This window comes from Festucalex cinctus, chromosome 21 (genome assembly GCF_051991245.1).
Source record: "Festucalex cinctus isolate MCC-2025b chromosome 21, RoL_Fcin_1.0, whole genome shotgun sequence".
NCBI classification, from domain to species: domain Eukaryota; kingdom Metazoa; phylum Chordata; class Actinopteri; order Syngnathiformes; family Syngnathidae; genus Festucalex; species Festucalex cinctus.
In genome coordinates this window covers 15,389,876-15,417,136 of record NC_135431.1, presented here as the reverse complement: position 1 = coordinate 15,417,136, position 27,261 = coordinate 15,389,876, and the positions used below count along the sequence as shown (strand labels likewise).

Here is a 27,261-nt window from a genome sequence, read left to right as displayed (position 1 = left end):
ATGGAGATTCAAGTCAAATTGACCAAGAATCACCCTCTTGGCTATGTCTACATGCACTAGTTCTAAAGCCAATGGACATCTGATTTTAAATAAGGTTTTAACCAACGTTTGACTGGAAACATCTTGCACCTATGAACCCAAGTTTCAAGACAACCATAACCGTGACGGTTAGGTCGTTATGGTGCACATACCTGTATCCCGATAGAGGATCTGGGGGTTTTGAGGTACTCTTCCGCCTTGGATACCAACACGGCTTTGTCGCATGTCTGGATGGAGCTGTGGCTGCCCAAAGACGCGTGCCTCTTGGGCGCCGCCGACTCCATGGCCATCGTGACCGCCTTGGAGCTGTCCAAGCTGTCCATGGAGCTGTAGATGGGCCGTCCCAGGCTGTCGGTGGCCCACAGACCGCCCCGCGGTTGCCTCCCCTCCTGGTAGGCATCTTGGGTGGACTCGGTGCTGCTCTGGGCTGTCACAGAGATAAGAGGCTTGGTGGTGGCGCGCGGGGGCACAGGAGGTGGGGTCTTCTTGAAACTAGGAGGATATGACACCGCTGGATAGCACAAGCAGGATGACAGGACGAGGACAAGGCAAAACAAGGGTAGAAAATGAATACAAACCAAAACGCAATGGAAAAAAGAATACCCAGAGGCTACAGGCAAGCGACTGAAAAGCATGATGGGAACTTTTAGGTAAAAGTGACTGGGGAGATGTTGCTCTGTAGGTTGCAAAGCACCTGAGTGGAAAATGTGTGCGGTTACTGGGGCAGTGAAATGAAGGTCAAAAGAGGATTGTTGCCCTATCAAGTGCAAATGAAAGTTGAGTGGGAGTCATCAAGATGGAACTCATAGAACTGACTTTTGGGTAACTCCACGGGATTACTTAAAGTAACAGTACTATTTTTACACTTTAAAACCTTTTATGTACTTCCAGAGCGCAAATTAATTCTGAAAGTTAGTAGAAAAAAAAACTTGTAAAAAGCTGTTTTAGCTAGTGATAGACTGGTATGTTTTTTTCAAGGCCGATACCGATTATTCGTAGTAATTTGCAGTAAAAGAGAAAATATTAGCGTAGAATTTTCCCAAGTTTTCTACTGGAAGTAGTTTTCCAGTTTCAACATAATTTCTTTTTTTTTTTTTTTCTTTTTAATTTAAAAAAAAAAAAAAGTGTAGGGAGTTCCCAGTGTCAGCATCATTTTTTTGTTTGTTTTTATAAAATGGAAATTTAAATAAATCAATCAATGAAAAGTTCCCTGTATCTCACTGAGCAACAAATGCATGCGAAGGTAGCTAATTTGGGGATTTCATCGAGGTTCGTAAAATGTTCCAAAAGATCTTCGCAGACGGTGAAAAAATTGTCTGAATATGTTCATGTCTTTGCGACAAGTAAAAACTGTTTGTGAACATCTTACAAATCCTGATGAAAACCCTAAATTTGTTACGTTCGCAAGCATTCACCACTCAGTGAGCTACCAGCTTTATCTTGCCTTCAGATTCGTAAAATGTTATGCTATCATGTAAAAATGCCAAATATCGGCGCCGATAATCAGTCTATCCCTAGTATTCGCCTGACAGTCATGAATTCATATGCTGTTGAAAATGGACATAACGTAAGAATGAGGCAATCTGTTGCCTGCTAAAACACATACATTAGTGTTAACAGGTGTAGTCACAGCACTCGACACACTCTCTCACACACGCACACACACACGGATGCAGACTGCTTGGCTCAGAGCTAATTAAGTGCAAAAAAAACAGGAGAATTCTGTTAAGGCAAATCCCATCGCAGACTTGACTTCCTTCCAACTTGAAGGGGCTGCAGTGCTGCAGGAGACGGTGGGTGGATTCCAAAATGAAGCTTTGTGACTCAGGCAATATGAAACACCACACGGTCTATTTATACATCTTCCAGCCATCTGACTTCATTTCAACGCTGAACTTGCTACATACAGAGTTGCCCACCAGCTGAATGCTGCAAACGAAAGACCACGCACGGATTTGTCATCAAATAATTCAAAGTGAACTTTTAGATGTAATGTAACCGAGCTTATTTCTGCCAAATTGTTTTGTTTGTTACCATTTCATGTCATTGACCTCACTTGAGCATTTAATCCCCAAGGGCCCTCAATTGAAGCACATCATTAAGAGACCAAAGCCTTTACTAATTGAGCTGAAAGATTGGTTGTGGCATTCCGTCCTTTTGTGCTGCCTGTTCCGTCTGCGCGTGTTTGAATGTGATTGTTTGCTGCACAGTTCAGTCAACAGACACTGGAGAGGTTGTGTCAGGAATAAATCAACCTGAATGTCATTGCTACCGAATGTGCCTGTTGCTCGGCTAAATTGTCCTGCTAGCACCTAATAGAGGAGTGTGAATTCAGCTTTCAATAATTATTTAGATTTAGACCCATTCTAATGGATGTTCACTAGAGAGTGTTTGACCAGTTTCGAAAGAAACCCTCGTCAGTCCACTGTAGGTCAGCAACTAAAGACAAAATAACAACCTTATTCTTGCTCCTGATGTAATTATCTCTCCACAACGACCCGCTGCCATTTCAAGACTGCATGTCTTGAAAAGTGGAGACTATGCCAACTATATAGGCGGCAACAAGAGAACAAACCTAGCATCCTAATAAGAAATATAAATACGGACACGTGGAACTGCCAATGGGGAGTAAATGTTTTTGACTGTCAAATACATTCAAACGTATTTTCAAATATGGTTAAACGTGTTTCAATTATGTTCGAACGTACATGTAGGCTAAGTGCTAAAATTGGAGCATTTTTTCCCAATAATGCCACAAGGGGGGCTACCTCATGCCGAATGGCAATCATGCACTTCGAATATAATAAATCCTCAAAATTATGAATAAACGGTGTTACATTACAACTAGTGTTGTTCCGATACCATTTTTTGGCCCCCGATACCGATTCCGATACCCAGCTTTGCTGTATCGGCTGATACCGATAACAAACTGATACCTAGGTTTTTTTTTTCCTCAACATGAAAAAGCTGTCCTTTGGTTCAGAGCATTCAAGGGCCAATAGGCTATCTTAGATCGGCATGCAGTGAACATGTCACATACCAGTGAATGTCGTGCACCAGCAAGACACATGATGCTGCATCCAAAATCCTATATTAGCGTTGGAATTAATGGTGTCGGCATGTTACTTGTGAGTACTCACGGATACCGATACCACCGTTTTAATGCAGTATCGGCGCCTCTGTCGATACCAGTATCGGTATCGGAACACTAATTATAACCTACTTAATTATCAAACATATTGGTATAATGTAGGCCAAATGCTAAAAAAAAAAAAAAAAGCTTTTTTTTTTTTTTTACTCGCATTTAGCCTCCAAATACCCTCAAATGTATTTTCACATATTTTTAAATGTATTTTTCAAACTTAGAATGTATTTAAATACATTCGATCGTCCTACATATTAACTGTGTAAATATCTTTAAACGTCTTTAATACTTGCAAACACGTTTGAAGTTGAACATATTTTTAAGTGTTCGAACGTACTCTACACAAAAAAAGAAATTTACTCCACATTGGCGACTCCTCGCTTCTGTATTATACAGTTGTGCTTGAAAGTTTATACCCTTGGGGTATGTAAACTTTTGAACACAACTGCAAATGTACAAAAATTGTACGAAATGTCACTTCCTGACACAAAATGCTATGAATCGTCACCAAAATTCACACGCACATCTCTACTCATGTCAACCTCTAAAAATATCAAAACAATCGCCATAGTATTTTGGATTTTATGGGCATTAAACTTTTGTCTCTCAATGCAGTACGCTCATAAGGGGTATGTCAACTTTCAAGCACAACTGTAATGGTGGCCCCAATGAGTTTTTAGATTCAAAGATCATAACGACACGCATTCGTGAGATGTCGTACAATTGTATTTCTATGAGAATTTAGAAAGATGTGCCTGCGAGGCGTCTCTGTAACACAATCCAAAACTAGCTGCTAGCTCAGTAAAGAGCAGACCTCCACCAAGGCACAAAAAAAGAAACAAGAATTTAGGAAAATTAATTCATTGAGCCACACCTTTGCCCAAACCTCCACCACGGGCAAGGTTTGTAGAAAGAAAACTAACTAACTAACTAACTACACACAGCGGGTTGCATGAAGTCAAGCTAAAAAAAATGGCGACTGACTGGTACCTGGTGGTGGCTGAGCGCGGTCCACACTGCATGAAGTAGGGAGACGAAACTGAATGCCTGCAAGAGCCAAGCAGAGCCAGTTATTGGAGGCTCGTCCAAGTGTGACACAGATTAAAAAATAAATAAATTAAAAAAACAAAACGCTCACGTACTAGTGGGAACTACATTTACATAGCAAAACAGACTGACTACTAAAGCAATTATTGACATATTTTCCTTGCAAATGCATTTGTTCCATCAGTCAGGAAAAGAACACAGTTATTCTGGATTTACCGCAGTCTTTTTTTTTTTTCTTTCTTTTTTTTGCAGTGGTGTTAACAAGCTCAGTTGGTGACCAAAGACAATTTAATAACCAATACGAATAGCTCTGGTTGTCCAGTTTTACCTGTGTTTCTTTTTCCACTTCCAATGTCATCATACAGTGGGCAACTATTCTCTCAAATCCTCATAGATTTGTTTTTTACACTAACAGTCTGCTTAGAGTATCCAAAATTATCAATCTTTAAAAAACAAAAACTGAATTTAAGTCAATATATTGCCCATGTATCATGATGTACTTGTCATGATCAATCCATATCATACTACTCATGCGTCATCTCAAAACAGACAGTAACATGTTATCTTGTACAATACATACACATATTCACAAGACAATTATAAAACAAAGTCACATGTTGAAATTTCGCATTGCAGTTGAAATTGATAATAATCTTTGGAGTGCCTTAGTAAAGACAATACAGTCGGGTTTTTTTTTATTAACCAATACTACTTGCTGGACTACAGCATGTAGAGTACAGTTTCAAACATGCACTATAAAAAAACACAATGACACTTCCAAGGACTTGTGTCTTAATGTAACAGACCATTTAAATACTGTCCGCTTTTGCAATCCGGATTTCAATTTCACAAACGATCGCTGCGACAGTTCGAGCAGTCAACTTCCCGCCAAGCGACTGGGTCCACTCGCTCGGGCCAGACCGCCGCCTTTGCCACAGTTGCGATGTCGGGCTGGCAGAGAGGCTGGTGAGAGGCCGCTCTGACGCAGATCAGGGCGGATTGGTGCTTAATGACGTGCAATGACTGACGAGCTGTGCATGAGCATGGGGGCTGGAGATGGAACAGAGTGATTGTGTCGCTGTGCGTGGTATGCTAATCCTGCCTCGTTTCAGTTTTGCCGGGACAATTATATGTAAATTAAGATTAGGGTAAATATTAGTCTTCTAAAGCCTCAAAGCCACTAAAACTAATCCTTTTAATGGTGAACATTTAATCTCAACGCTCTGCAAACAGCGACTTCATATGCAGTTTGTAGTAACGGTGACACCATCACAATGAGGGGGAAAAAAACAACCTGACTAAAGCAAAACAAAAAATATGACCTTTGAAATGTAATTGTGTACTGTTGTGTTCCCATACAAACATTAATTCAATTTCTTTTGAATATTGACTCAAAACAAACCTCAGCTTCCTGGATCATCTTGGCCAAGTTTCCACCCTACTGTTTCTTTGAGAAGAATATAAGATGGAAAGATGTCGCAGTTTTGATCATTTATGTTATTTTACAGGAAAATTATCTTATTCAAGGATCAAAGAAAGCTATCAGAACTATCTTTGAATTGAAATATCATTTGTGTTTGATGATTTTACAATATTTCCAATCTGTTATAATCTTAAAATAATAGCTGAAAAATGTGATTAATCGTGACTAATTATGGAAAATTTTGCAATTAGTTTAAAAATTTTAATCACTTGACAGCACCAAAAAAAAACATCGTTTAACATTGACCCAAAAAAAAATGTGAATAAAGAAAGACCTTTCTTTGAAACACAGATGACTTGCCAATTTGTCAAACTGCCACAGTATAGCGCCAACTAGTGCCGAGGAGGACTTACTCGTCAGATATTTATGGCACAAGTACAAAATTTTTTTTTATTACAATTTCAATTATTACGCGCCACAATTACAACATCAGCATAAATGTAGTTGAGTTGTTTAAATTAATACACTTGCATCTTCTTTAACATTTTAAATAACTATTGTAATACATTTTGTTTCATCCAAAAGGAACCTGCATATTTATAGTGTTTCAAAGAATTTTATTTGTCACGTTTAAACATTTTCTTATTTTGTTCCAAAAAATAAATGATCGTCCAAATCATGATTTCAAATATTACCAAAACTAATCGTGATTAATATTTTCTTCATAATGGAGCAACCCTAGCTGAAGTACCCGATACCTTAAAATAAGGTCGTATCGGTACACGCCCATCCTACAATATGTATACATCTTGGTAAGACCGAAATGTATGCAATATAATTAAACCGGCAGGTTCCACAGTTTAGGCGGGATTACAGTCAACACAATTGTATTCTATCTATCAATAAGATCAATATGTGTTTCTCTATGCCCAGAGTTTGGTTGGCAACTAGTCCACGGTGTACCCCGCCTCTTGCTGCAATAGGTTCTAGCTCAACAACAACTCTAGTGATGATAAAATGGCTGACTGGGTTTAAAATCCCATTCCTACAGTATAAGTTTTCATCGTGTGTCGTATCATTTTAACGTTCAAGTTATTGATTGTGAAAACTGCAACTGAGTAATATGCATTCTGTGCACGTCATAGGCTGTATCGTCACCATGTCCGACCGAGCTTGAGGGTTGTTGGTTCATGAAGATGGGTGAGCAGATGAAGAGATGTATGAGTGATCTGACAAAGGACATCTAGGACACTTGAAAGTGTGCATGATTCTGATGTTGGATTTCCTACATTCAAAAGGTTGGTCTTTTTTTTTTTTTTTTAAATATATATATTTACTAAAAAGAGTTTTGCAGGATAAAACAAGCATGTTGTTTGGTCGCCACATACATAGATACATACAGTGGTGATGCCCCCATGGATGCAAGGTGGTGCAACCTTACATGTATGATAATATCTCAACAAACCAATACAAATCAGTGTCAACAAGGTATGATCTGAATAGTTTCTCTTTTTGCTAGTTTTATCTGGTCATATGCTGGCTTTCCAAAAATCATAAATATCTCCAAACGATAAAAAATAAAAAATAAAAATAAAAAGTAACGTGATTATTTCATCTTAGCAGAGCAGCTCCAAACTCGTATTAATAAAATCCTGACTTGTAATAAGTATAACGCCTTAAGTTTTGTTGTGCGCTAGCATGGTTGCCGATTTTGCATTGTCGTATTAACTGTGCTGCGCACTAACATGATCAGTCGGTGATCATTTTAAGAAATTATGTTTAAACAAAAACCACTGTCAAGCTGTATTTGAAAGTTTCTTAAAGTTTGCTGCTAGTGCAACCGTATTTTAGCCTTATTGTAAATCTAACAGAACATGGCTTTAATACGGTTGCTGACAACTTTGAAATGACTGCAGTATTAAATTTCTTTTTTGCTGCTCAATATGTGACTTTTTCCCACGAGCACTTCCAATTCCATCACATGCAGGATGAGTCTTTTGATGTACTATATTCTAGATCTCATGGCCAGCATGATCACGGTTTGAACTCTAAAATGTTTCCCCAACATTTAGGGTGGTTGAACTCTCGAGGTTGCACTCTACTTATTGTAAAAGTAAAAATGTCGCAATGTTATTATTCAGAGTTATAATAAGAGCATTGATTTGTGCTGGTTTGTAGAACAAAGCTGTTTCTTTGGTTATAACCTGCCTTACTGCATGCCAGTAGATTTCAAACTAGCCATAATTGGTTCCGTCCAATGGTGAAAGCAAGAGGATGCATTAGTGTTCAAACAATGGGATTTAACGGACATTACATTTTTAAAAGAAATTAAAATAAATAGCAAATGATACAAACTAAAATATGGAATTTCGAAGACAAAAAAAATCCATGCTCTGTTAAAAGGAAATACTACAGATCTGAATACTTGCCAACAGAAATATGATGGTGTGCTACTAACATGGCAACTACAGTTTGTTTGTTTTTAATTCCTTTATCAAGTACTAGTACACAAACTTTCCACTGACTTCAATGAGAGAAAAAAAATGAAGACAGTTCAAATACACTCGTGTGAGCATGACGTCATTTTCATTTATGCTAAGTGAAAAATGTCAATGAGTCAGACAAAATGTATGAAACATATAAAAGAAAGAAATAATAAAACTTTTCCCTACCGGACCTACCGTACTCTCTACGCCCCCCAGCTAAGCTACGGGCGCCTAAAATGGGGAATAAAAGAAAAAGGAAATAATAACCAACCAAAAAAATGACAGCGTTCTTTAAAAAAAATAAATAAATGAATAAATAAAAAATCCCTAAGAAGAGATAAGTATCTTTTGATGTTTTATGGTAGCAACTCGCTGTGTGCAACTGTTTTGTTGGATGTAAAGCTATGACCCCCATTAAATTAGCATCGACATAAACATTCTATGCATTTTTAATTAAATTTTTTTTATATCAATTTATGAAAAATACATAAGGCCAAGAAAATTTGGAATAAAAATTCACAAAAACACCACAGTAAGCAAAACATAATTTGAAAGCAAAAAGTATTACATACAATGTTTTCATTCATTTACAAAATATAAGCACAAGCTAACAAATGCAAGCTAAGAGATTGTATTCAAAAGGGTTGTTTTTTGAGAATCAATCCGAATCATAAACATTGCCATGTGAGATCCCTGAAAATGAAGACAGAGAAGCACATTTAACATTTTCTCTTGAAGAAAACTAAGGGCTTAAAAAAACTAAAGAGCCACTCAAAAGCTTTTGTCCTAATAACTACACGTTATACGTTTTGACACAGTTGTTTCATTAGATCTCTGGGTGACAACATATTCTCAACAGAATTTCCAAACAAATATATTGGGATGATAAACAAAAAGCCAATTATATGTTTCGCTGGAAAAATCTTTTTTTCTTTTTCTTTTTTTACCCATTTCCTCTCAATTTTAAAATGTCTTTTTTCCACGTGTTTATTCTAAAATCATTTTTAGACCATTTTTAGATTGTTGTTGCTACATTTCTTTACTTATATCAAGGGACGGGTATATTCTTTGGAAAAATGATGACATTAAATGAAACTCAAGATATCTCAAAAAGGTTTACAGAATTCCATCCCCCCCCCCCTTTTTTGTTAGAAAAATATGACTTTGCACAGTATTTCAAATCAACAATTAAAAACGACTTGTGATGCTACTACAAAAGAAATTCACCAACTAAAACATTTGATTGTGATCAGTGAAAACAAGCCAGTGCAGAAATTAACTTTTGTTTATTACAACATATTTCCAAAAGAAAATATCACCAAAAGAAAAGACCACTTTATCACGAGCAACTTAATATAACTTAACACCTCGATGAACAAAAAAAAATACACCAAAAAACCAAGAATTTGCATAGAATGAATGAATACAGATTGGAGACATCATGATTTGGCCAGCACCTTAAAATCGCCTTGCATTCCCCCAGAAAAGGAGAAAATATTGTTGAGAAATGCCATCGCAATTCCCTCAAATATTGTCTTTTGTCAATATACTGTATATGTGTACATATAAATCTTTATAAGCTAGATATTTCACAGTCATATGCCTTCACTGAAATAATTATAAACCTGCTTTTTGTTGACATTTAGATATATAACAGAAAATCTTAAGTATTGCACACGTGGGCTATAGCGACAATGAATTTGAGCCTTTCCCCATCCGTCCCCCTTTACTTCACATGCTTCTGCTGCAAATTATGCAAAATTATTCAACGTTATAATTGATGACATCTAAGGCTGGGCATGATAACTGATTAGCCGTAAGTCATTTGATGTCGATCATTTGAAAGTGATGGGGGATAAATGGTGCGCAGTATTGAACTGCCACCAGCAAAGGCGCTGTTGATTCAGCCATCCACACAGACCTCCACCCTATAAAGCCAAACGTATCTTAACTACAAGACATTTTGAGCCCTCTATTTCATGAGTACAACCCCCCCAACTAAAACCCTGACGTATATGATCTGACACATGCATTGCACGGATAATCCTTTAGAGGGCAGTATCACCCAGTTGATGGCTTTTCCCGCGACCTTGCAAGATCGCCCAAATTGAGAAAGGAGAGACACCTATACTTCGTAATAGTGGAAAATGTTCTTTCAGATTTTTGGAAATACTGTGTTTGATATGTCTGTTTATTATTGTATTTTTACAGTTATAACTGTACGAATGTAAAGCATTGTGACCAGATGTATCAAATATGATACAAATCAAAAGTTATATGTGGAAGTAGATTTAAAAGATTTTTTTTTGTTCAAAAGGACCAACAAATACTCTATTTACAAAGAATCTGAATTTTCTCTCATCATGGTTCAGGCTTTATAGGGTTTAACGGCGCAATTCATTGTGCTCAATATGACACGAACATGGAAACGGGAGTTGAGAATGTCTAGTTAGTAGGTCTGCGTTTCTCATATATTTGATGGAATTACCATTCTCAGCACTGTAATCCCATTGACGGGTTCATTTAAAGTCATCACAATTTCCCATGGCGCCGTAATAGTCCGGATATAAGTGCTTCAAAACATATAGTGTCGATATTTTCTGTCACTTTGGTACACCACATCGGGACAACAACATAATGGAGCGGATGAATGGCGAGAGGGAATGCTTGCGGCTAACGGGCTACTATTGTGTCATGACCAACAAACCCGACAGCGGCTCCCAACCATTAAGATGAGTCAGGAGACCAGCTCGGCCATCACTAGTGAGGCGGTGTTAGTACATTCACTGGTACCGTACTGCACCTCTGGGGACTTGTCGGCGAGGTAGAGCCCCTCAGCGGCTCTGATTGTCTGTCTATATTTGGGGAAGAATTTTGGCCAACGTTCCACCACCTCGAATTGGGAATTTTTAGACTCATGCACCAAAATGAGATTGTTGTAAACTTTAACTGAGCATTGCTACCACCCAAGTGATGGACATGATGAAATAAATGGCCTCAGAGACTTGGAAAAGGTGCTGTGTTTGGTTCGGAACCAAATTTACTACTAACCTATCTCACTCCTCATCCAACACAGTATGTTTTTTAACTGCAACCAGTACAACCAGTACAGTAAGTATTTGAATATATTTTATATATATTTATACAAAATTGTACAATTATATACAAACATGACTGGAACATAAATGGAGCTTTTGAAGCTTTTACCTATTTGTTCTAAATGAACATTTTGAAGCCCCATTATTGTTTTTCCTCATTTGAAGGTTTTTCCACTTATTTTAAAGGGGAAGTCAACCCCCCCAAAATTGACAATAATATATTCTATGCAGCCCCACTAGTCTAAATACAGTATTCTGATTAATATTGTGTTAGTGGAATTTGAGTCAAGCAGCAAAATCCAGCAGTTTTTATCACTATCAGAAGGCGGCCATTTTGCCACTTGTTGTCAAGTGAAAATGACATTACACTTGCTCTGGCCTCAGGTAACAACCAATCGCAGCTCAGCTTCACAAAACAGGTGAGCTGAGATTGGTCGTTGCCTGAACCCTGAGCAACTGTGATGTCATCTTTAGTCGACAGCAAGTGGCAAAATGGCAAACTGGTGACTAGCATTTTATTGTCAAGAAGGTTGACTTCCTCTTTAGGGTTTTTTTTTTTTTTTAACCTCAAGCTACAATGTTATTAAACCCTTTTATAGAGGGTCAGTTTTGTTTCCCTCAAATCGTCCTTATTGAGTTTGCTGAATGGTAACAGTTTCTAATTTTGGTGATTGAAATTCAAAGTGAACTTGAAAAAATAAAGGCCAAAACACTTGGATTGAAATAACTTAAAAGTTCATGTAAATATAGGCATACATATTCTTCTTTTAGATGCATTCATTAAAAAACTATTTTTAGGGTGTACAAAGTTATTCACAGTATACGCAAGTGGTGAAGATTTTGTTTCTACATGGAGAAACTGGAATGAACATGACTTCAGATACGTGTGCAGAGACAAACCAACTTATTTATCAACCGTCCGATATTGTTTTGTTTTTTTTTTGTCTTTTTTTTAAGACAACTGAGGAAAGACAATGCTGCTCTTATTGGCACTTGTTGATCGAAAGATCAGCTACCATCTCGCTCACATTCACGTCACCTCAGTCTGAAGGTGAAAATGGAAGTGGTCTCTTGGAGGCTGTTCAAAGAACTTCGATAACCTGTTTGACAGATGACAGACTGCGTCTGCAGAGAATAAAGGGACTAACAACAGCCTTTTTTATGTAAATACCACCACGTTTGACAATGGCTTCCTCGTCTCGGCCGTATACTGTGACAGATGGACGCGATTAGAAGGACATGGACATATACGACATGGGCCCACTGGTGTACTTTCTGCACCACAGTTCAAGACTGGCACTTCTGTGACCGCCTGTGTGGCCGCACATTTCTTGCGGTTTCGGGACCCGTTGCTTTTTGTTGATCTCCCATGGGAAGTCCTCGATCGGAAGCGGACTCGCGGGGCTGCCCGAGCCCTCCGGGGTGCTCTCGGGGGTTCCCTCTATGATCTCGATCCGGGGCGGGTTCATTAAATCCATGATGCTGAACGGCGCCGGCTCGGGCTGGCACATAACCGACTTGTCCTGCGTATGCTGCCGAATCGACCAGCTGGATCCTGCTTGGATCCCGATGGACACTCGGTCCTGCGTCTGCGTGGCGCCGTCGCTGCACGGCTCGCGGCACAACGTCCACATGTTGTAGCACTGGGTGAAGTTGAAGAAGTTGCTGTTGAACGTCTTCAGCTCCCCGCAGACGTCGCGCCGCAGCTCCGCCAGCTCGTAGCGCATGGCGGAGATTTCGTCCTTCCACTGCATGTTGAAGGCGGCGACCATGTTTGCGGATTCCTTGAAGGCCTGGATGGCTTGAGGGACCGGTGGCTCGGTAGCAGCCATGGGCGAGGCACTGGGGACCCTGTACGACGGTGGCGTCGCCGGCGGCACGGAGATGGCCGTGACGGTGGAGCTGGTGCTGTGCTGGCTGCGAGCAGCCACCGTCTCCCTCTCCAGCCGCTCCAGCTCTGCATAGGCAGAGGAGCTGGCACCGTCATCGTCCTCTATCATGTCGTCATTTAGAAAAGAGGTCGCATCCACAACATCATATCCCTCTGGAAGAAAGATTTAAATATGCAAGGTGAAAGGAACAGCTGGAGTGCGGTTTGATTGAGGTTCTCAACTAGAGAATCGACTACACATATCTATGACAAACGTACAATATGTGAGTTAGCTGGTGATTCCAGTCACATTTCTTTGCCAAGATACAGGATTGTTTCAATATATTTAATTTAATTCGTTAATACAAATCATTCTTTGTGACTCGGATATTTTTTTAGCGATGTAAATGTCTTAAAGTGGAAGTCAACCCCCCAAAAATCTTGACAATAATATGTTCTTTGCAACCCCACTAGTCCACATGCGGTATTTTGGTTAATATTGCGTTAGTGGAATAAGAGTTAAGCAGCAAAATCCAGCAGTTTTTATCAACATCATAAGGCGGCCATTTTGCCACTTGTTGTTGAGTGAAAATGACATCACGGTTGCTCAGGTCTCAGGTAACAACCAATCACAGCTCAGCTTCAGAAAACTGGTGAGCTGTGATTGGTCGTTGCCTGAGCCCGGAGTAACTGTGATGTCATCTGCATTCGACAGCACGTGGCAAAATGGCCGCTCCCTGCGATGGATGAAAACAGCAATTTTTTCTTCGTAACTCATATTCCACAAATCTAATATTAAAGGGATACTTGACTCATTGAACAATTTTCAGCAGTGAAAAGTTAATATTTTGTCCAGAATGATTTTGATTACTTCATTATTCTTCATGTACAATTAATATCTTTAAAAAGTAATTTTTGTACTTGCTGTCGAATGATGATGACATCACCTATGCTGAGGAAGTATGTAACGGCCAAACATGGCTCACCTGTTTTCTGGGTTTGGTCAGTAAACTGAGCCATGATGGGTCGTTATCTACTTCCTCAGCACAGGTGATGTCATTCTCAGTCGGCAGCGAGTAGAAAAATAACTTTTTAAAGGTAGTAATTGTACATGAAAAATAATGTTATAAGTTACCACATTAATTATAGACAAAATATTAACTTTTTACTGCTGAAAATGGCTCAATGAGTCAAGTGTGCCTTTAATCAGAATGCCATGTTTAGATGAATGAGATTACATTGAACATATTCTTGAAATGTTTATGGTTGACTTCCCCTTTAAATCAAAGGCAAAGTCAACCCAAATATTTTCTTCACAATATGTTCTGTGCTGCCCCACTAGTCTAAACATGATATTTTATTATTATTGCATTGGTGGAGTATGAGTTAAGCAGCAAAATCCACCTGTTTTGAGCCATCTCAGGGCGCGGCCATTTTGTCTTGTACTACTACTTGCTGTCGACTGTCGTTAGCCGCTAGCATCCCTCAGTTGACAGCAAGTGGCAAAATGGCCGACCCGTGCAATGGATAAAAACAACTGGATTTTACTACTTAACTCATATTCCACAAAAACAATATTAATCAGAATGCCATGTTTAGATTAGTGGGGACACATACGACATATTATTGGGACTGACCCTTTAACAAGGACTGTAGTGTCACCAAACTCACATACTGTAGTCTTTCCACAATGTTTTACACTGCCTTCTCAGTCATGTCAAAGAATAACAAGCTTCTTTCCATCTTTTTTACTGCACAGCACAGAAAAGAGTGGAATCAAACACATCAATCATCATCAAATCAGCATTTGATTATCGGAGAATTGAGTCATCAAAATGTTTCTGTGAGACGTTTAATTTTGTGCCATTTAGTGCAAACGAAAAGATGTTAAGAGAGTGATAGATCCACAACCCACTGGACCACGAAACAGTTATGAACCCTATTGAACATATGAGGTCCAAGGTGATTAAATTGACCCCACCCCTACTCCCAACTTGATGGCTGCACAAGGGAGAGCTGCAATCCCACAGTCAAAGACAGCTGACAGACTTCATGCCAAAGGGTATACTTTGCCACTCCCTGCTTGTCACAAGAAGCCACACTTTAATGGGAAGAAAAGAAAAAAAAAAAAAAGACGTTCACATATGAGACATCTGAGACAGTGGCGATTCTATGATTGCAAAATGAAAACATTTGGAATTTTGGGAAGTATAACACCTCTCAAATATTTACATTTACAGATGTCTACGTACACTTGACTGCAAACAACTCACAAAAGTCAGCGTTGAGTTCACTTCTGCTGTTGATCCAGTGCAGAAATTGAGTTTTGTGAGTTCCTGATAGAAGGTTTTTTAGTTAAGAGCTATTTTATTCACTGAGAAGGCAGTGCAAACACATATACATAGATATATGTATGCTTCAGTATTAATAAGATACCTGCAACAATCATCACTGATGCCTCCAGTTGTTCTTTTCCCCTGGTTATCCTTCAAGAGACGGTTGGTCAAATGGAGACGGGTTTGCTGCTCATCTGCCCTACAGAGCACCACACGGCATCTCTTCCCCCTCCCACTATCCTCACAGGGGATACCTTCATACAATTCAGACATAACTAGATCTGCTCGTACGCTACCGTGACAAACAACATCAATTTTGGATCCAACCAATACGGGTAACATTAATTTCTAGGCCAAGTATTGCACCGTTGGAGAGGGAAGCTTGAATTGGAGACAGCTAATCACCACCCAGGGAGCCCTTCCTCCGTGTCGGCAAAATGTTAGCTGTCAATTTTCTATTGAATCCTGAAGAATTTTTTGCTCGTTTGGCCTGTTTCAAGTTCAGCAAATAAGACGGTGGGATTGGAGAGCACTCATCTATCCTCAGTGATTCTGTCACAGAGAAGAAATTGGAGATGGAAACCAAATTGGTTGAAATCAAATACAAAAATCCAAATTGAACAGGAAAACAAAAACCCACATCGGTTTCCATTTTAAACTGACAGAAAAGTAAAGTACAAAAAAGCAGGGTATAGTGAGCACAAGTGCACATATTTAAGGAAAAAAAATGTTTCAATAGGGTTCATAGCTTTACTCTTTATGGCAAACACCAAACGCAATTGGTGAGGGAAGTGCTACAAAAGCTCTGCTTGCACAAAGAAACCTAACTTTTGGATCGATATTGCCAATACCGTGTCACATAAAGCTGTGAGGCTTAAAGCATCCTGAAATTAGTTTGTGGGGTTGGATATTTCACCGGAATCAGTTTACCAAGTGGTCCTGTGACAGACGTGTACATAAGTAGGCCTGACAGTGCTCTTCAGACGTTTCATGTAACACAATACAGCAATACCTCAAGTAGTCATGTCAGTTCATTTGTGCAACCAGCATATGTGTGCATTTTCTCTCCAGTTTGTTGACTTACCTTAATGGTATCTAATTTTTGAATTTTCACTCATTCACTGCCATCCAAGTTAAAATGGATTGTTGACGTCTATAGCCGTCAATGGCACTGAATGACTTAATGTACAGGTGCATCAGAGCAGGGGGAGGGCGGGTAGTTTAGTCTTAACACAAATGTTTCATTCTACCAGTCCCTGACCCCTTGCCCGTGCCCTTCTTTCAGCCCTCCCTGAGACTGACAACACATAAAACACCACAGTTTCACATGCTCAGGGCCTTTTTTTTTTCTTTTCTTTTTTTTTTTCCTTGTAGACATGCCATGGAATGTGGCTGTGCCATGTTGTGGTATCGTGTGATGGTAAGTGTATGCGACCCATCCCACCCCTTTGCCCATTTACAGCTTTGCGAAAGCAAACTGACACGCAAGCAAATCCATCCAAAACAGTCAGGGCAATGCAAAAACTTTGAAAGAAAATCAGCTTGGCATCTCAGAAATTCAAGGGTTCCCCACTGTACATATGTAGGTATGTCAAGTTTATTCTCATGTATAGGATGCATGGGGATATGTGGTCTAGGCCCTCTCGCATTTAGCGGGTTATTGTTTTACCTGTTGTGGATCTGAGAGTTGAAGTGACAGTGGAGGATGTCATTGAAGGCAAGCAGTCGTCATCTTGGGAATAACCAGCCTGTATTGCACGGAGGTAACTGTGGCTTCGAGTGCGGAACGAACCGGGCAGGTCCAAGGCCTCCATAGCCTGGGATTCTACTTCGCTAAAAACGGACTCGCAAACTGACTCAAACTGGCCATTGATCTCAGTCTCACTCACCTGAGAGACAAAAACAGGAATAGCAGTCCTTAATTTTTCCTCTTCCTTTCTCTTTCTCACTTTGATTCTTCCCCTTTGCACAGCAAATATGAAGGAGTGTTAGCATAAGGACATGCCACTGACAATTCCCAACCAACTTAGAACTGCATGAAAGTCAAAATCAAAATAAAACAGAGGGTAGATCACAACACAGTCAGACATGTTAGCTTTGTATTGCACAGCATTTGTTATTTTCCGTAACCCCTTCCAAAGGGTGACCAGATTTTCAAAATTAATAACCGGGACACTAAAATTTTGCTGATAATAAAAAAATACAGTAAATTCTCACCATTTGTAACAAATTTAATCAAGTCAATCTGGTGACTGATAGTTGTGTTCTTACTTTAGCTAATGCTATCTTGGTTGTCAGTTCAACAGCGCTAAACAAGACAATACACTCACCATAATCCAATCTTTTTTGCTCAGTCCCGGATTTGTGGCAATGTAGTCCCCCCCCCAAAACACCATTTGCTGCACTGAATAAGTATTTCTATCGACGCATCTCGAGTCAACTGCCCGACACTAGTGAGTACAATAAAATTGCTTCTTTTTTTTTGTTTCTCCACGTAGCTATTGTTGAATCCAAGCACTTTTTTTTTTTTTTGCAATAAATTGTTTCTAAAACTGAAAATCATGAAATACAAAAGCGTATTCTTCGAGTCTTTAAATTAAAAGAAATGTGCCGCCAGAAATGCTCTGCTTGCCTTCGGTCTGACTACATTTCCCATGATTCTTAGACACGGACGCAGGAAGTAGTTCTCGCGATGCAACCTTGAATGTGAACACAAATAGGAAGGAATTAACAGTCAAATTCCTTCTCAGTTGGTTTATCGTGTGAATTGCTATGACAGCTGTGTGAGTGACATAAAATTGGTTTGCTGACTGGAAAAATTGGGACGGGACATGCGTAAAAGTGCGGCAAAACAATCTGGCCAGGACTGTCCCGGTTAAAAAGACATCTGGTCACCCTATCCCTTCCCTTTCCACCTAAGTAGGTACAGTACTAGTTAATACTCAGTTCTACAAAAAAAGTGCTTCCAATATTATCCCATAGTGTTGATATTAATAATCCATTTAAACAGTTGACTGACTGAGTGACTAGGTATCGTCACTCTATAATAATCACACTGCTATTCTCGGTAAATGTTTCACACTAATTCCTATTTAATAACGAAAAGATATAACCTGATTGCACGCTTCTTTTTTATTTTGGACAAAAGCATATTTTCCTCTTCTTACTTGTTCTCCATAAATGGACTTCACAAATCATTTTACTGGAGCAACCACCCGGGTCCAAAGGAGCTCCAGAACAGACTCGCACAACTGATTGCAGCATATGAAAAGGGAAATACCTGGAAATGTTGATGTGTGGTTAATTATGACACTTTTGTCTCACAGCCCCTGTCCCTAGCCGCTAATCTTGTGACGTAAAGTAGCAGTCTGCTATTTCGCATGTTGCTAAGCTGAGTCTTTAACTGTAAAATGAAGATTCAATGCATGTATGTGTGTGTAAATCATAGAGACATAATTAAATTTCGATTTTTACCTCCAAAACTTTACATCAGCAACGCTTTTTGATCTCAGTCTACATATTAGCTGTCGACCTCCAATAAGACTGTCTCATCATCTGTACCCTCCTAAAACCATTTGTCCTGTTGTGTTGCTTTGGGAGCGCATTTGCCACTCACCTGGCTGACGCAGCTAGCCTGACTGAGGGTGCTGACGGCGCGCATGTAACTCTGGTTGCGAGAGCGGAAGGGCGGTGGATGAAAGGTGATGGCCGGGTCCAGCGTAACGCTCGGGTGGGCCCGCATTTCCCTCATGGTTTGCAAGCGGTAGCCCGGGCTGAAGGGACAGACAGGAAGTCACGGGTTTATCTATCGAACGTTGTGGAGAGTGAGTATAGAAAGAATAGCTATATGCTGATTTCCATTTCAAGCCATATGGCTTGATGAGGTTGCCCTCAAACGCTACAAAAGAAGTCTGTTTGGACTAAAGTAGGAGTAATCAGAACCCTGCTGCGAGAGCACCAACGGAAATAGAAGTGAGTGGCTAAAGGATGGCAGATGCATGACGCCTCCCTGCCTTCTCACATTTTGGCTTTGTTTCACACTGCCTGAAAGCAGTCATGGAGAGCAACATGCACGATTAAAAACATAAGGACGGGTGGGATGTGATTCTACAGAATTGTATAGTTTGTAGGTGAACTTTAAATGTCTGTCAAAAAAAATGCATAAATTGAATGAGATTCAACAGAAGAGCTGGATCAAAAATAGTGCCTTTTGAAAAGAGAGGGAAAAAAAAGCCCAACACTGCCAGCAAGGGATTAATTTAGCAGTTGGATGATGGTTTGATTTGCTGGTAAGAATTAGGTCAATAAAACAAAACAAACAAATATGAGTATTTTGGACTAGACTTACCTATGGGAGTCGAAATGGGGTCTCTGCATGGCTGATTTGAGGACCAGCGCATCCGGCCGAACGCCTTTCTGCGGGGAGGTCTTGGGGCTTTCCGAATCGCCACTGTCATCATCCACCTCTCCCATAGCTTTGACATAGCTACTGCTCCTCATCCGCCGACATGGGATCTCATCATCCTTCTCACCGGGGTATCCTCCCCAATCATCTTGTGGTACCTGGCAGGCAAGAGTAAGCCTCTATGAATGCCACATTTTAGCCAGTTTATGAACAAAGATGGAAGTTTCCCTCCATGAGACCACTTGTCATGCTTGGCGAACTGGCGATATTTACAAGTACAATGCGGCCCAATTAGCCAAATGAGTGTGAAGATTCTTTCAGACATGGAGTTGCATAAGCTTTTATTTCTTTCGCTGTAAAGAGAACATTTAACTGATGCACAGCAGCTTCTCTGTGCGCACCCCTGTGGGAATGACATCCAGTCTGCTTCAGTTTCTCCAAATGTGATAACGCACTTTGCGGTACATTAAATAGCATTGCAAGCACAAAACAGAAGGGAAATGTCTGTTCTTTATCCCCCAAGAAATGGCGCTCAAGTTAATACATTAGCATTTTACTTGACTGCGTCTTGGTGCACATTTCATAGCCGTTATGTGGTAAGCATACTTCATTGTGATAATAATAATTGAAAGAGGTGGCAAATCCAGGTCCAGAAAGTAAAAACCCTGACACAGTTTGGCTTTAGCCCCAGATGCTGGCGAGCTCGCTCCCTACAGAGCTCCCATGGTGCTTGTTTACCTGCTAGGGAGGGAGATAGCTAGCTAAAGCTAAACACATGTGATAACGCACTTTGCAGTACATTAAATAGCATTGCAGGCACATAACAGAAGGGAAATGTCTGTTCTTTATCACCCAAGAAATGGCGCTCAAGTCAATACTTTAGCATTTTACTTGACTGCGTTTTGGTGCACATTTCATAGCCGTTAAGTGGTAAGCATACTTCATTGTGATGATAATAATAATTGAAAGAGGTGGAAAATGCAGGTGCAGAAAGTAAAAACCCTGCCACAGTTTGGCTTTAGCCCCAGGTGCTGGCTAGCTAGCTCCGTAGCGAGCTCCCATGGTGCTCGTTTACCTGCTAGGGAGGGAGCTATAGCTAAAGCTAAACTGTGGTAGGGTTTTTACTTTCTGGGCCTGGATTTGGCACCTCTGGCCCCCCTTAAGACTGAGTTCTGGCCACAGTTCTGCGAAAGTCCACATTATATAATGTTAATGTAGAGATAAATTAAACTAAAGTAAATTAGACTGGTCAAGATCATCACAAGTTGGCAGTTGTAACATTCAAAACCCAATTGGGGTCACAACAACTTGGGTGTCACAGTAATAATTGTAAAATTATCTTCAGTAGTCCGCATGTTTTTGTTTGATTTTTTGCTTTTGAGCTACTGAACCTTAGGTTTATGGGCCCATCCATCCATTTTCTTAACCGCTTGCTCCTCACAAGGGTCGCGGGGGTGCTGGAACCTATCCCAGCTGGCTTCGGGCAGTAGGCGGGGTACACCCTGAACTGGTTGCCAGCCATTCGCAGAGGTTTATGGGCAAACAACACATTTATGGTCACAGCATAAATATATTTTTTTTAGTATCGTTTTAATAACTTGAAAATAGTGTACAGCACACTGTGAAGCGCATTCGAATCAAGCAAGGGGATGTCTAAGACCCGACACACACTGAGCAAGCCAACCGAATGGACTGAACAAAATAATGGCGATTCAGTTAACGTACAGTCGCTGACTGCAAAAGAAAAACTACAACCCCTGGTGTTCTTATTTGGAAACAATGTTTTAAGGCGCCTAATAAACTGCATTGTATTATTTTCTGTTGTAACACAACATGGCATGCAAATCAAGGAAGTAGTATATCATAGGGGTTTTCTCTTGTAGAGAAATGTTCTACCTTTAAGCTTTTCAAAGCACTTTAACTCTGTCTCCTCATTCACCAACTGATGGTGCAGCATCATAAAAAAATGGTCACAAGGGCTTAGTATAGTTGTGCTACTATAAATGTTTATATAATTAACATATTGGTATCTGTTTGTGTCCATTTCTCATGATTATGGTTCACAAACGGCAGACACATCAGTTTGGTGCACATACAGTATATCCAATAAATCCACTGCACAATGTGAACCGTCACAGGCACAGCTTTGTCCCGATAATAACAATGACTCACTTTACTCAATAATACAGCTCGCTGGCTCTAGCAATGAGATGAGCGGCTGATTACCCTTATTTTCAGTCATGAAAACATCCTCACTTGACAAACGTGCCTCAGCTGAACAGGAAAGGAAAGGCCAAACCTTTTTTTTTTTCTATCTAGTGGAAAAGGTAGAGGAAAGAGGAAATGCATACTACTACAATGTTGTTTCAATCTACATAAATCTAATTTAAATATAGCACATGCTGGAGGAAAATGTATTTATATCACTGGTGCAGCTGGTTTAAGACAATCAGACAAGGTTAAGATATTTTATTAGATGATAGTCATAACTGAATTATTTTAATGTGGTACCTAAAACACTTTACAAGTGTAGTGCTTTACTAGTAGCTGGTTTATACTGGGATGTGTGTGCGAATCTGGCATGGACCTTTCTGTTTAGAGTTTGTGTTCTCTCTGTGCTTGCGTGGGTTTTCCCAGAGTGCACATTCTCCCGCAGTCCTAAAACATGCATATTAGTTTCAGGAAGATTACATTTTGTGAGTGTGTAAGGTTCACTCATTCCGTTTGTCAGACCTAAAAAGCATGCTTGTCTCGTTGACGTGTCGTAAAGGAAGACTCAACTGGTCAACGCATTTTTACTAAATGTTTTACTCAGAGATGCAAGTAAACTTCTCTAGATTTTTTGTTTTGTTTTTTGGCGCTGATTCTTTTTCTTCAGCACATCCGGTTTTCATTATAATATGAATTACATGTTATTTTGAGACCAAGTTTGCCGCTTCTGTAGAAACACTTGCTACAGGTCGGCTTAGAAACGCATTAGCCTATGATGAGCATTGTCTACTAATCACCTACTTTCATACAGACTACAATTTTAACTATGGGGCTACTTAAGAAATGAAAATAGAGACCTCAAGGGAGCGTATTGTGGGGTAACTCTCAAAATCAAAAATTTTAACCATAGGTCCACCATTTCAAATACACTTGAAATCAATATCTGTGCATTATATGTTTTTTTGTGTGACATCTAAGGAATTCTCATGCGAACAGACTGAATGTGACCAGGTGGCAGCTGGAGGGACTCTGCCAGCTGACTCATAAGCTTGTTAAAACGCCAGTCAGAGTGCTGCTGTATTGACAGTCTTTCAACAGCTGCTGCTTGGGAGTTTTCAGTCGGATGTGCATGCAGTTATTCAAACCGCTTTCTAGTCACAGATAGGAACAGTTGATTAGTTAGTGCACCTTTCTTCTACCCTTAGTTTTTGGCAAATAGTTTACATAGTATAATGTTAAAATAATACAGATGGATGAATAACATTTCTAGTGATACTCTAAGCAGACAATACTCTAAAGGCTACACTTTGCAAAGTTATTTACATGGTTCTTTAGTTATTTCATTGTGTGAATGCAGCATTTAGTGTTGTCTGCAGTGTCATATGCTTTATTCTTCAAAAGGTGAAAACTAAAAACCGACTTCTTTTCCTACTTTAACAGGCCTATAATTGGAGCACGTAATGTGAAAAAATGGCATTATTACTTTCTATTTTAGCACACGTTCACCAAACAAAACAAAAAACCTGGCTAAATCGTACAAACCGTCTACCTTTTAAGCTGTGGTAAAGTCGCGCTTTGTTCTCAGTATCACTGTGACAATGATGGACTCAGTTGTGCTGTAAAAGCACAAATAGTTCCCAGTGGTGTCCACACAAAAGGAAATCCTGGTTAAATATATCGTGATCTCAGTCTCATGGACACAGTAATTGACTAATAGGTAGCATTGGGGAATCCAGAAAGCTTCTTGCCTTCATCGCTAATCAATACAACTGTCACGTAGTTTATTATGAGGAAACTGTTTATTGGGATTTGTGGATATTGATCTGAGTCATTGTCAATTTTTTTGGTCTTTCTGTATCGTGCAGTCAGACTCACCTGTAGATAGTGACAGGTCCGTGAAGGCTTAAGGTCTGTGTGCATCATGGTTTTCTCCAGGTTGAGTGATGACTTTCTGTAGGCCTCCTTAGCCTGGCTCACCGTCAGCGTAGACCAGGAGCTCCTCTTCATGAATTTGCCTTCGGGCGCCATTGCCATATTGTCACAGGCTATGCACTTGACATCGTTGTTACTCTTCGAGGTCTTGAGTGACAGGTCTCCAAAATGGTGTCCGTGTATGGAATCCGGGTAACAGTGGGTGATGTGTTCCCCGTGGTGTCGTGACATAACGCTGGGAGTGCGATAGGTGCTGTCGCTATCCAGATTGTCGTCAGAGCTCCACCAGCCACCAGATCGGTGCTTACGCTCTTTGCTCTTGCTCCTCTTGCTACCATGTTTGTTGGGCTGATGGCCGTGATGATGGTAACTCCCTGATCCTCCACCTCCTATGATGTCGCCTTTTGTGCCGTTCATCTTCGACGATCCCTCCAGGGAGTGGGACTTTGTGAAGAGCTTCTGGACTGAATGAACAAGGTGTCTGATGCGGCCGGGACTCTCGCTGCGTTGTTCGGCGGTGGTGGATGTGCGCTGGTACTGTAACGTGTGGAAGCCATCTCGGTGTAGTGGCATTTGCTTCTCAAACTGATCCAGCAGATTGGCGGGGAGGCGATTACTCTTGGTGCCGGCGTGGTGCGAGGAGGCGGCGGCCGCGGCTGCGGCGGCGGCAACCGCCGGCGAGGTGGCGGAGGCGGTTATGGCGACGCAGTCGTCCCGAGTTGCTGAATCATAATACTGGGAGCTGTAGTGCATTCGGGGGAAGGTGCTGCTGGAGATGTGGTCGGACACGGCGACAGGAGGCATCACAACCGGGGACATCATCATACAGTCGGAGTGGATGGAGCTTCGTGGCGAGTAGCGATGTTGGAAGTCCATAGGGCAGCTCTCTGTTGGGCTGAGCAGGTAGGAGGTGTGGCGGGAGTCCGAGCCATGGTGCGTGTGGAGATCGTACACGTGGGGGTCATAGTCAAGGCCATGGGGTAAAGGGATCTGGTGTTGGGAGCGGCTGCCTGATAAGCCCTTCATGTTCCTGGCCGGAGGGAGGTGTCTGGTTTCATTGAACTTCCGAGACCGGGACCAAGGTGTAAACGTCTGGTCTGTGTCGAAGAATAAGAAAGAAAGACGAACGTATGAGTGTTACCCATTTCATTCCACAATCTACATTAATCATCATGAGGAGGAATTTCTGATGAAAAACACCATGGAGTGGTTACAATGTGGGTTGTAAAGGCAAACGAGCTATTTTCAACTTCCCACCGTTTTACCTGCACCCTCCGCTCATTAATTACTTCTCTCCTCTGCAACAGGAAACCCCAGTGTAGAACAGTGCACTCCGTCTTACATAATGCTTGGGATCTCTGATCTCACACACCATTTGAAAGGAGCCAGAAATAAATTGCACAGTTGTCATGGCAACCGCTGCTGAAAAACCGAGGTTCTGGAACAGGATTTTCAAGGTTGTTTAGGGTGGATCCCGGCCACAGAGGAAAGGCTAAGGACACATAATGTGTATGATGTGACAAAACTACTTGAGCAACACATTGTACATTGGTTGGTATAGAGCAGTTCAAATGTCGAGACCACCACTTTCTGTTGCTTGCGGTTTTATGTTAATTGTGATGGCAACAGAGCTCAACTATGTCCAGAAGTCCATCAATGTCACACTCCTGCAAGTGTGGATGATATGAGATGGTTACTAAATTAAATCAGACAGCAATACATGCACAGACATTTAATGAGTATGCGCAGATTAATTTTGAGACCATGCTAACATACGATGATGTGTTTGTCAATCAGGGTGCTCATGGAGATACCGGACAAGCATGAATTAACACTTCATCTGTTTCTCAATATGCATTCTTGTCCATTCTTGCGTCCTTGTGATATCGGTAAAACATACATCATCAGTATTTTTGGGAGTTAGCAAGTACACAGCCATTCCATTTTACAAAGAAAATCATGTTCTTAGGAAGAACTTTCTTGAGTACGTTCTTAGGAAGACCATACTTGTCCAGTTCACAAGACCATACTCTACGTTCTTCATTTTGAGAAAAGACCTTTGGCTTCCCCATTAGAGGATAAATTTGCTTGACTAATATTTCACGTGTCTTTCTGTTCTTTCTGAACATATGCACTACTGCCTTTTTGTTTTCACAGTCAATGTTAGGATCGGATGGTTTAATATTTGGCAGGATTATGCAAAATCCACTTAGGTGCGTTTTTTCTGTCCCCAGAACACCAAATGTGGAAGATTCCAGACGATTTGCCTCTTTTGTTGAGTCAAAATTGAATCATTACCCTTGACCTAAAATTGGCCATACTGACAGATGAACAAATACTTGTTTTTTTTGTGTGTATTTCTTCTGGCCTAAAATGTTCTGTTTCAGATCTGATACAGTGCCTTCAGTTTTAGACCTCTTTAAGTTGTGCGCTTACTTCTTAAACTTACTGCAGTTGTCTAATGAAACTGTCAATCATCATTTATCTGGAATCAACAACAGATTTCTTAATTTTTTTTTACCGGTGTCACAAAGCTCACAGGAAAAAACAGACACATTCGATTAGAGAACGGAATATGCCCAAAGCAATTTTTACAACAGAGTGAGAAGATTCTGTCAATTTATAGGATATTTATCATAAATTAAATACAATTCACGCACAAAAATAAAATAAAAAATCTCAAGTAACAGGGCAAACCAGTCGTAGGAGGTCCAGGTCATCCAATATTTGCAGCAGACTGATTAGCACTATTTGCCAGTGCACATGGCCAGTGTACAGTTTTGTGCATGCGTGGGAGGTGACATCAAGGCAGAGGATGCTGGCAGGCTCAACAAACTGGTAGAAAACAAACTTATTGTGTCATAAGGCTGAATTGTCTGCAGGCAGTAGTAGAGGGGAGGATGAGTTTCTGAACTCAGTCTTGGACAATGCTGCCCACTCCTTTTGCAATGCCTGATATATAGAGGAGTGTTAACCTCTATCATCCCCCTGGATTGACCTGTGGAGTTTTGGTCAAGTGTCTGAGCAAACTTCTATCTGGCTCCCCAATTTAAGATCCCAAAGACTTTTGTAAGGCACTTTAGCTGAGGCACTAGCAGAGCCCCGTGCATCTTTCAACTAGATGTTTTATTTCTATTTGCTGTTAATTCCTTATTTTACAAAAACGTTGAAAAATTCAATGGTTGATCTCACATCCACCTTTGGGATGAACTAGAGCAGGTATAATAAGTCTGCTCCTCTCCGTTTGACCTCAAATGTTCCTTTAGATG

General features: G+C 40.4%; 2 protein-coding genes across 15 annotated transcripts in view; one reads left to right on the top strand and one right to left on the bottom strand.

Annotated features, from left to right (window-relative positions):
- Positions 1-27,261, top strand: part of LOC144010872 (cytospin-A-like) — a 74,145-nt gene that overhangs the window by 4,045 nt on the left and 42,839 nt on the right. For all 4 annotated transcript variants that reach the window (XM_077511396.1, XM_077511391.1, XM_077511392.1 and 1 more), the window contains one exon: positions 6,800-6,952. The gene's annotated coding sequence lies outside the window, so the exon portion shown is untranslated. The remainder of the gene's footprint in view (positions 1-6,799; positions 6,953-27,261) is intronic.
- dlgap2b (discs, large (Drosophila) homolog-associated protein 2b) overlaps positions 1-27,261 on the bottom strand; it is a 67,423-nt gene that overhangs the window by 10,587 nt on the left and 29,575 nt on the right. For 3 of the 11 annotated variants that reach the window (XM_077511380.1, XM_077511382.1, XM_077511387.1), the window contains 7 exons: positions 23,936-25,089; positions 19,793-20,007; positions 19,061-19,217; positions 17,114-17,333; positions 8,327-8,371; positions 4,175-4,231; positions 192-550 (listed from right to left, as the gene is read on the bottom strand). In XM_077511380.1, coding sequence (XP_077367506.1) covers positions 192-550; positions 4,175-4,231; positions 8,327-8,371; positions 17,114-17,333; positions 19,061-19,217; positions 19,793-20,007; positions 23,936-25,089 — 2,207 coding nt within the window. Of the gene's footprint in view, positions 1-191; positions 551-4,174; positions 4,232-8,326; positions 8,372-8,573; positions 13,283-17,113; positions 17,407-19,060; positions 19,218-19,792; positions 20,008-23,935; positions 25,090-27,261 lie in introns of those variants that run through there. The other 8 variants (XM_077511384.1, XM_077511381.1, XM_077511385.1 and 5 more) reach the window with 8 other exon arrangements.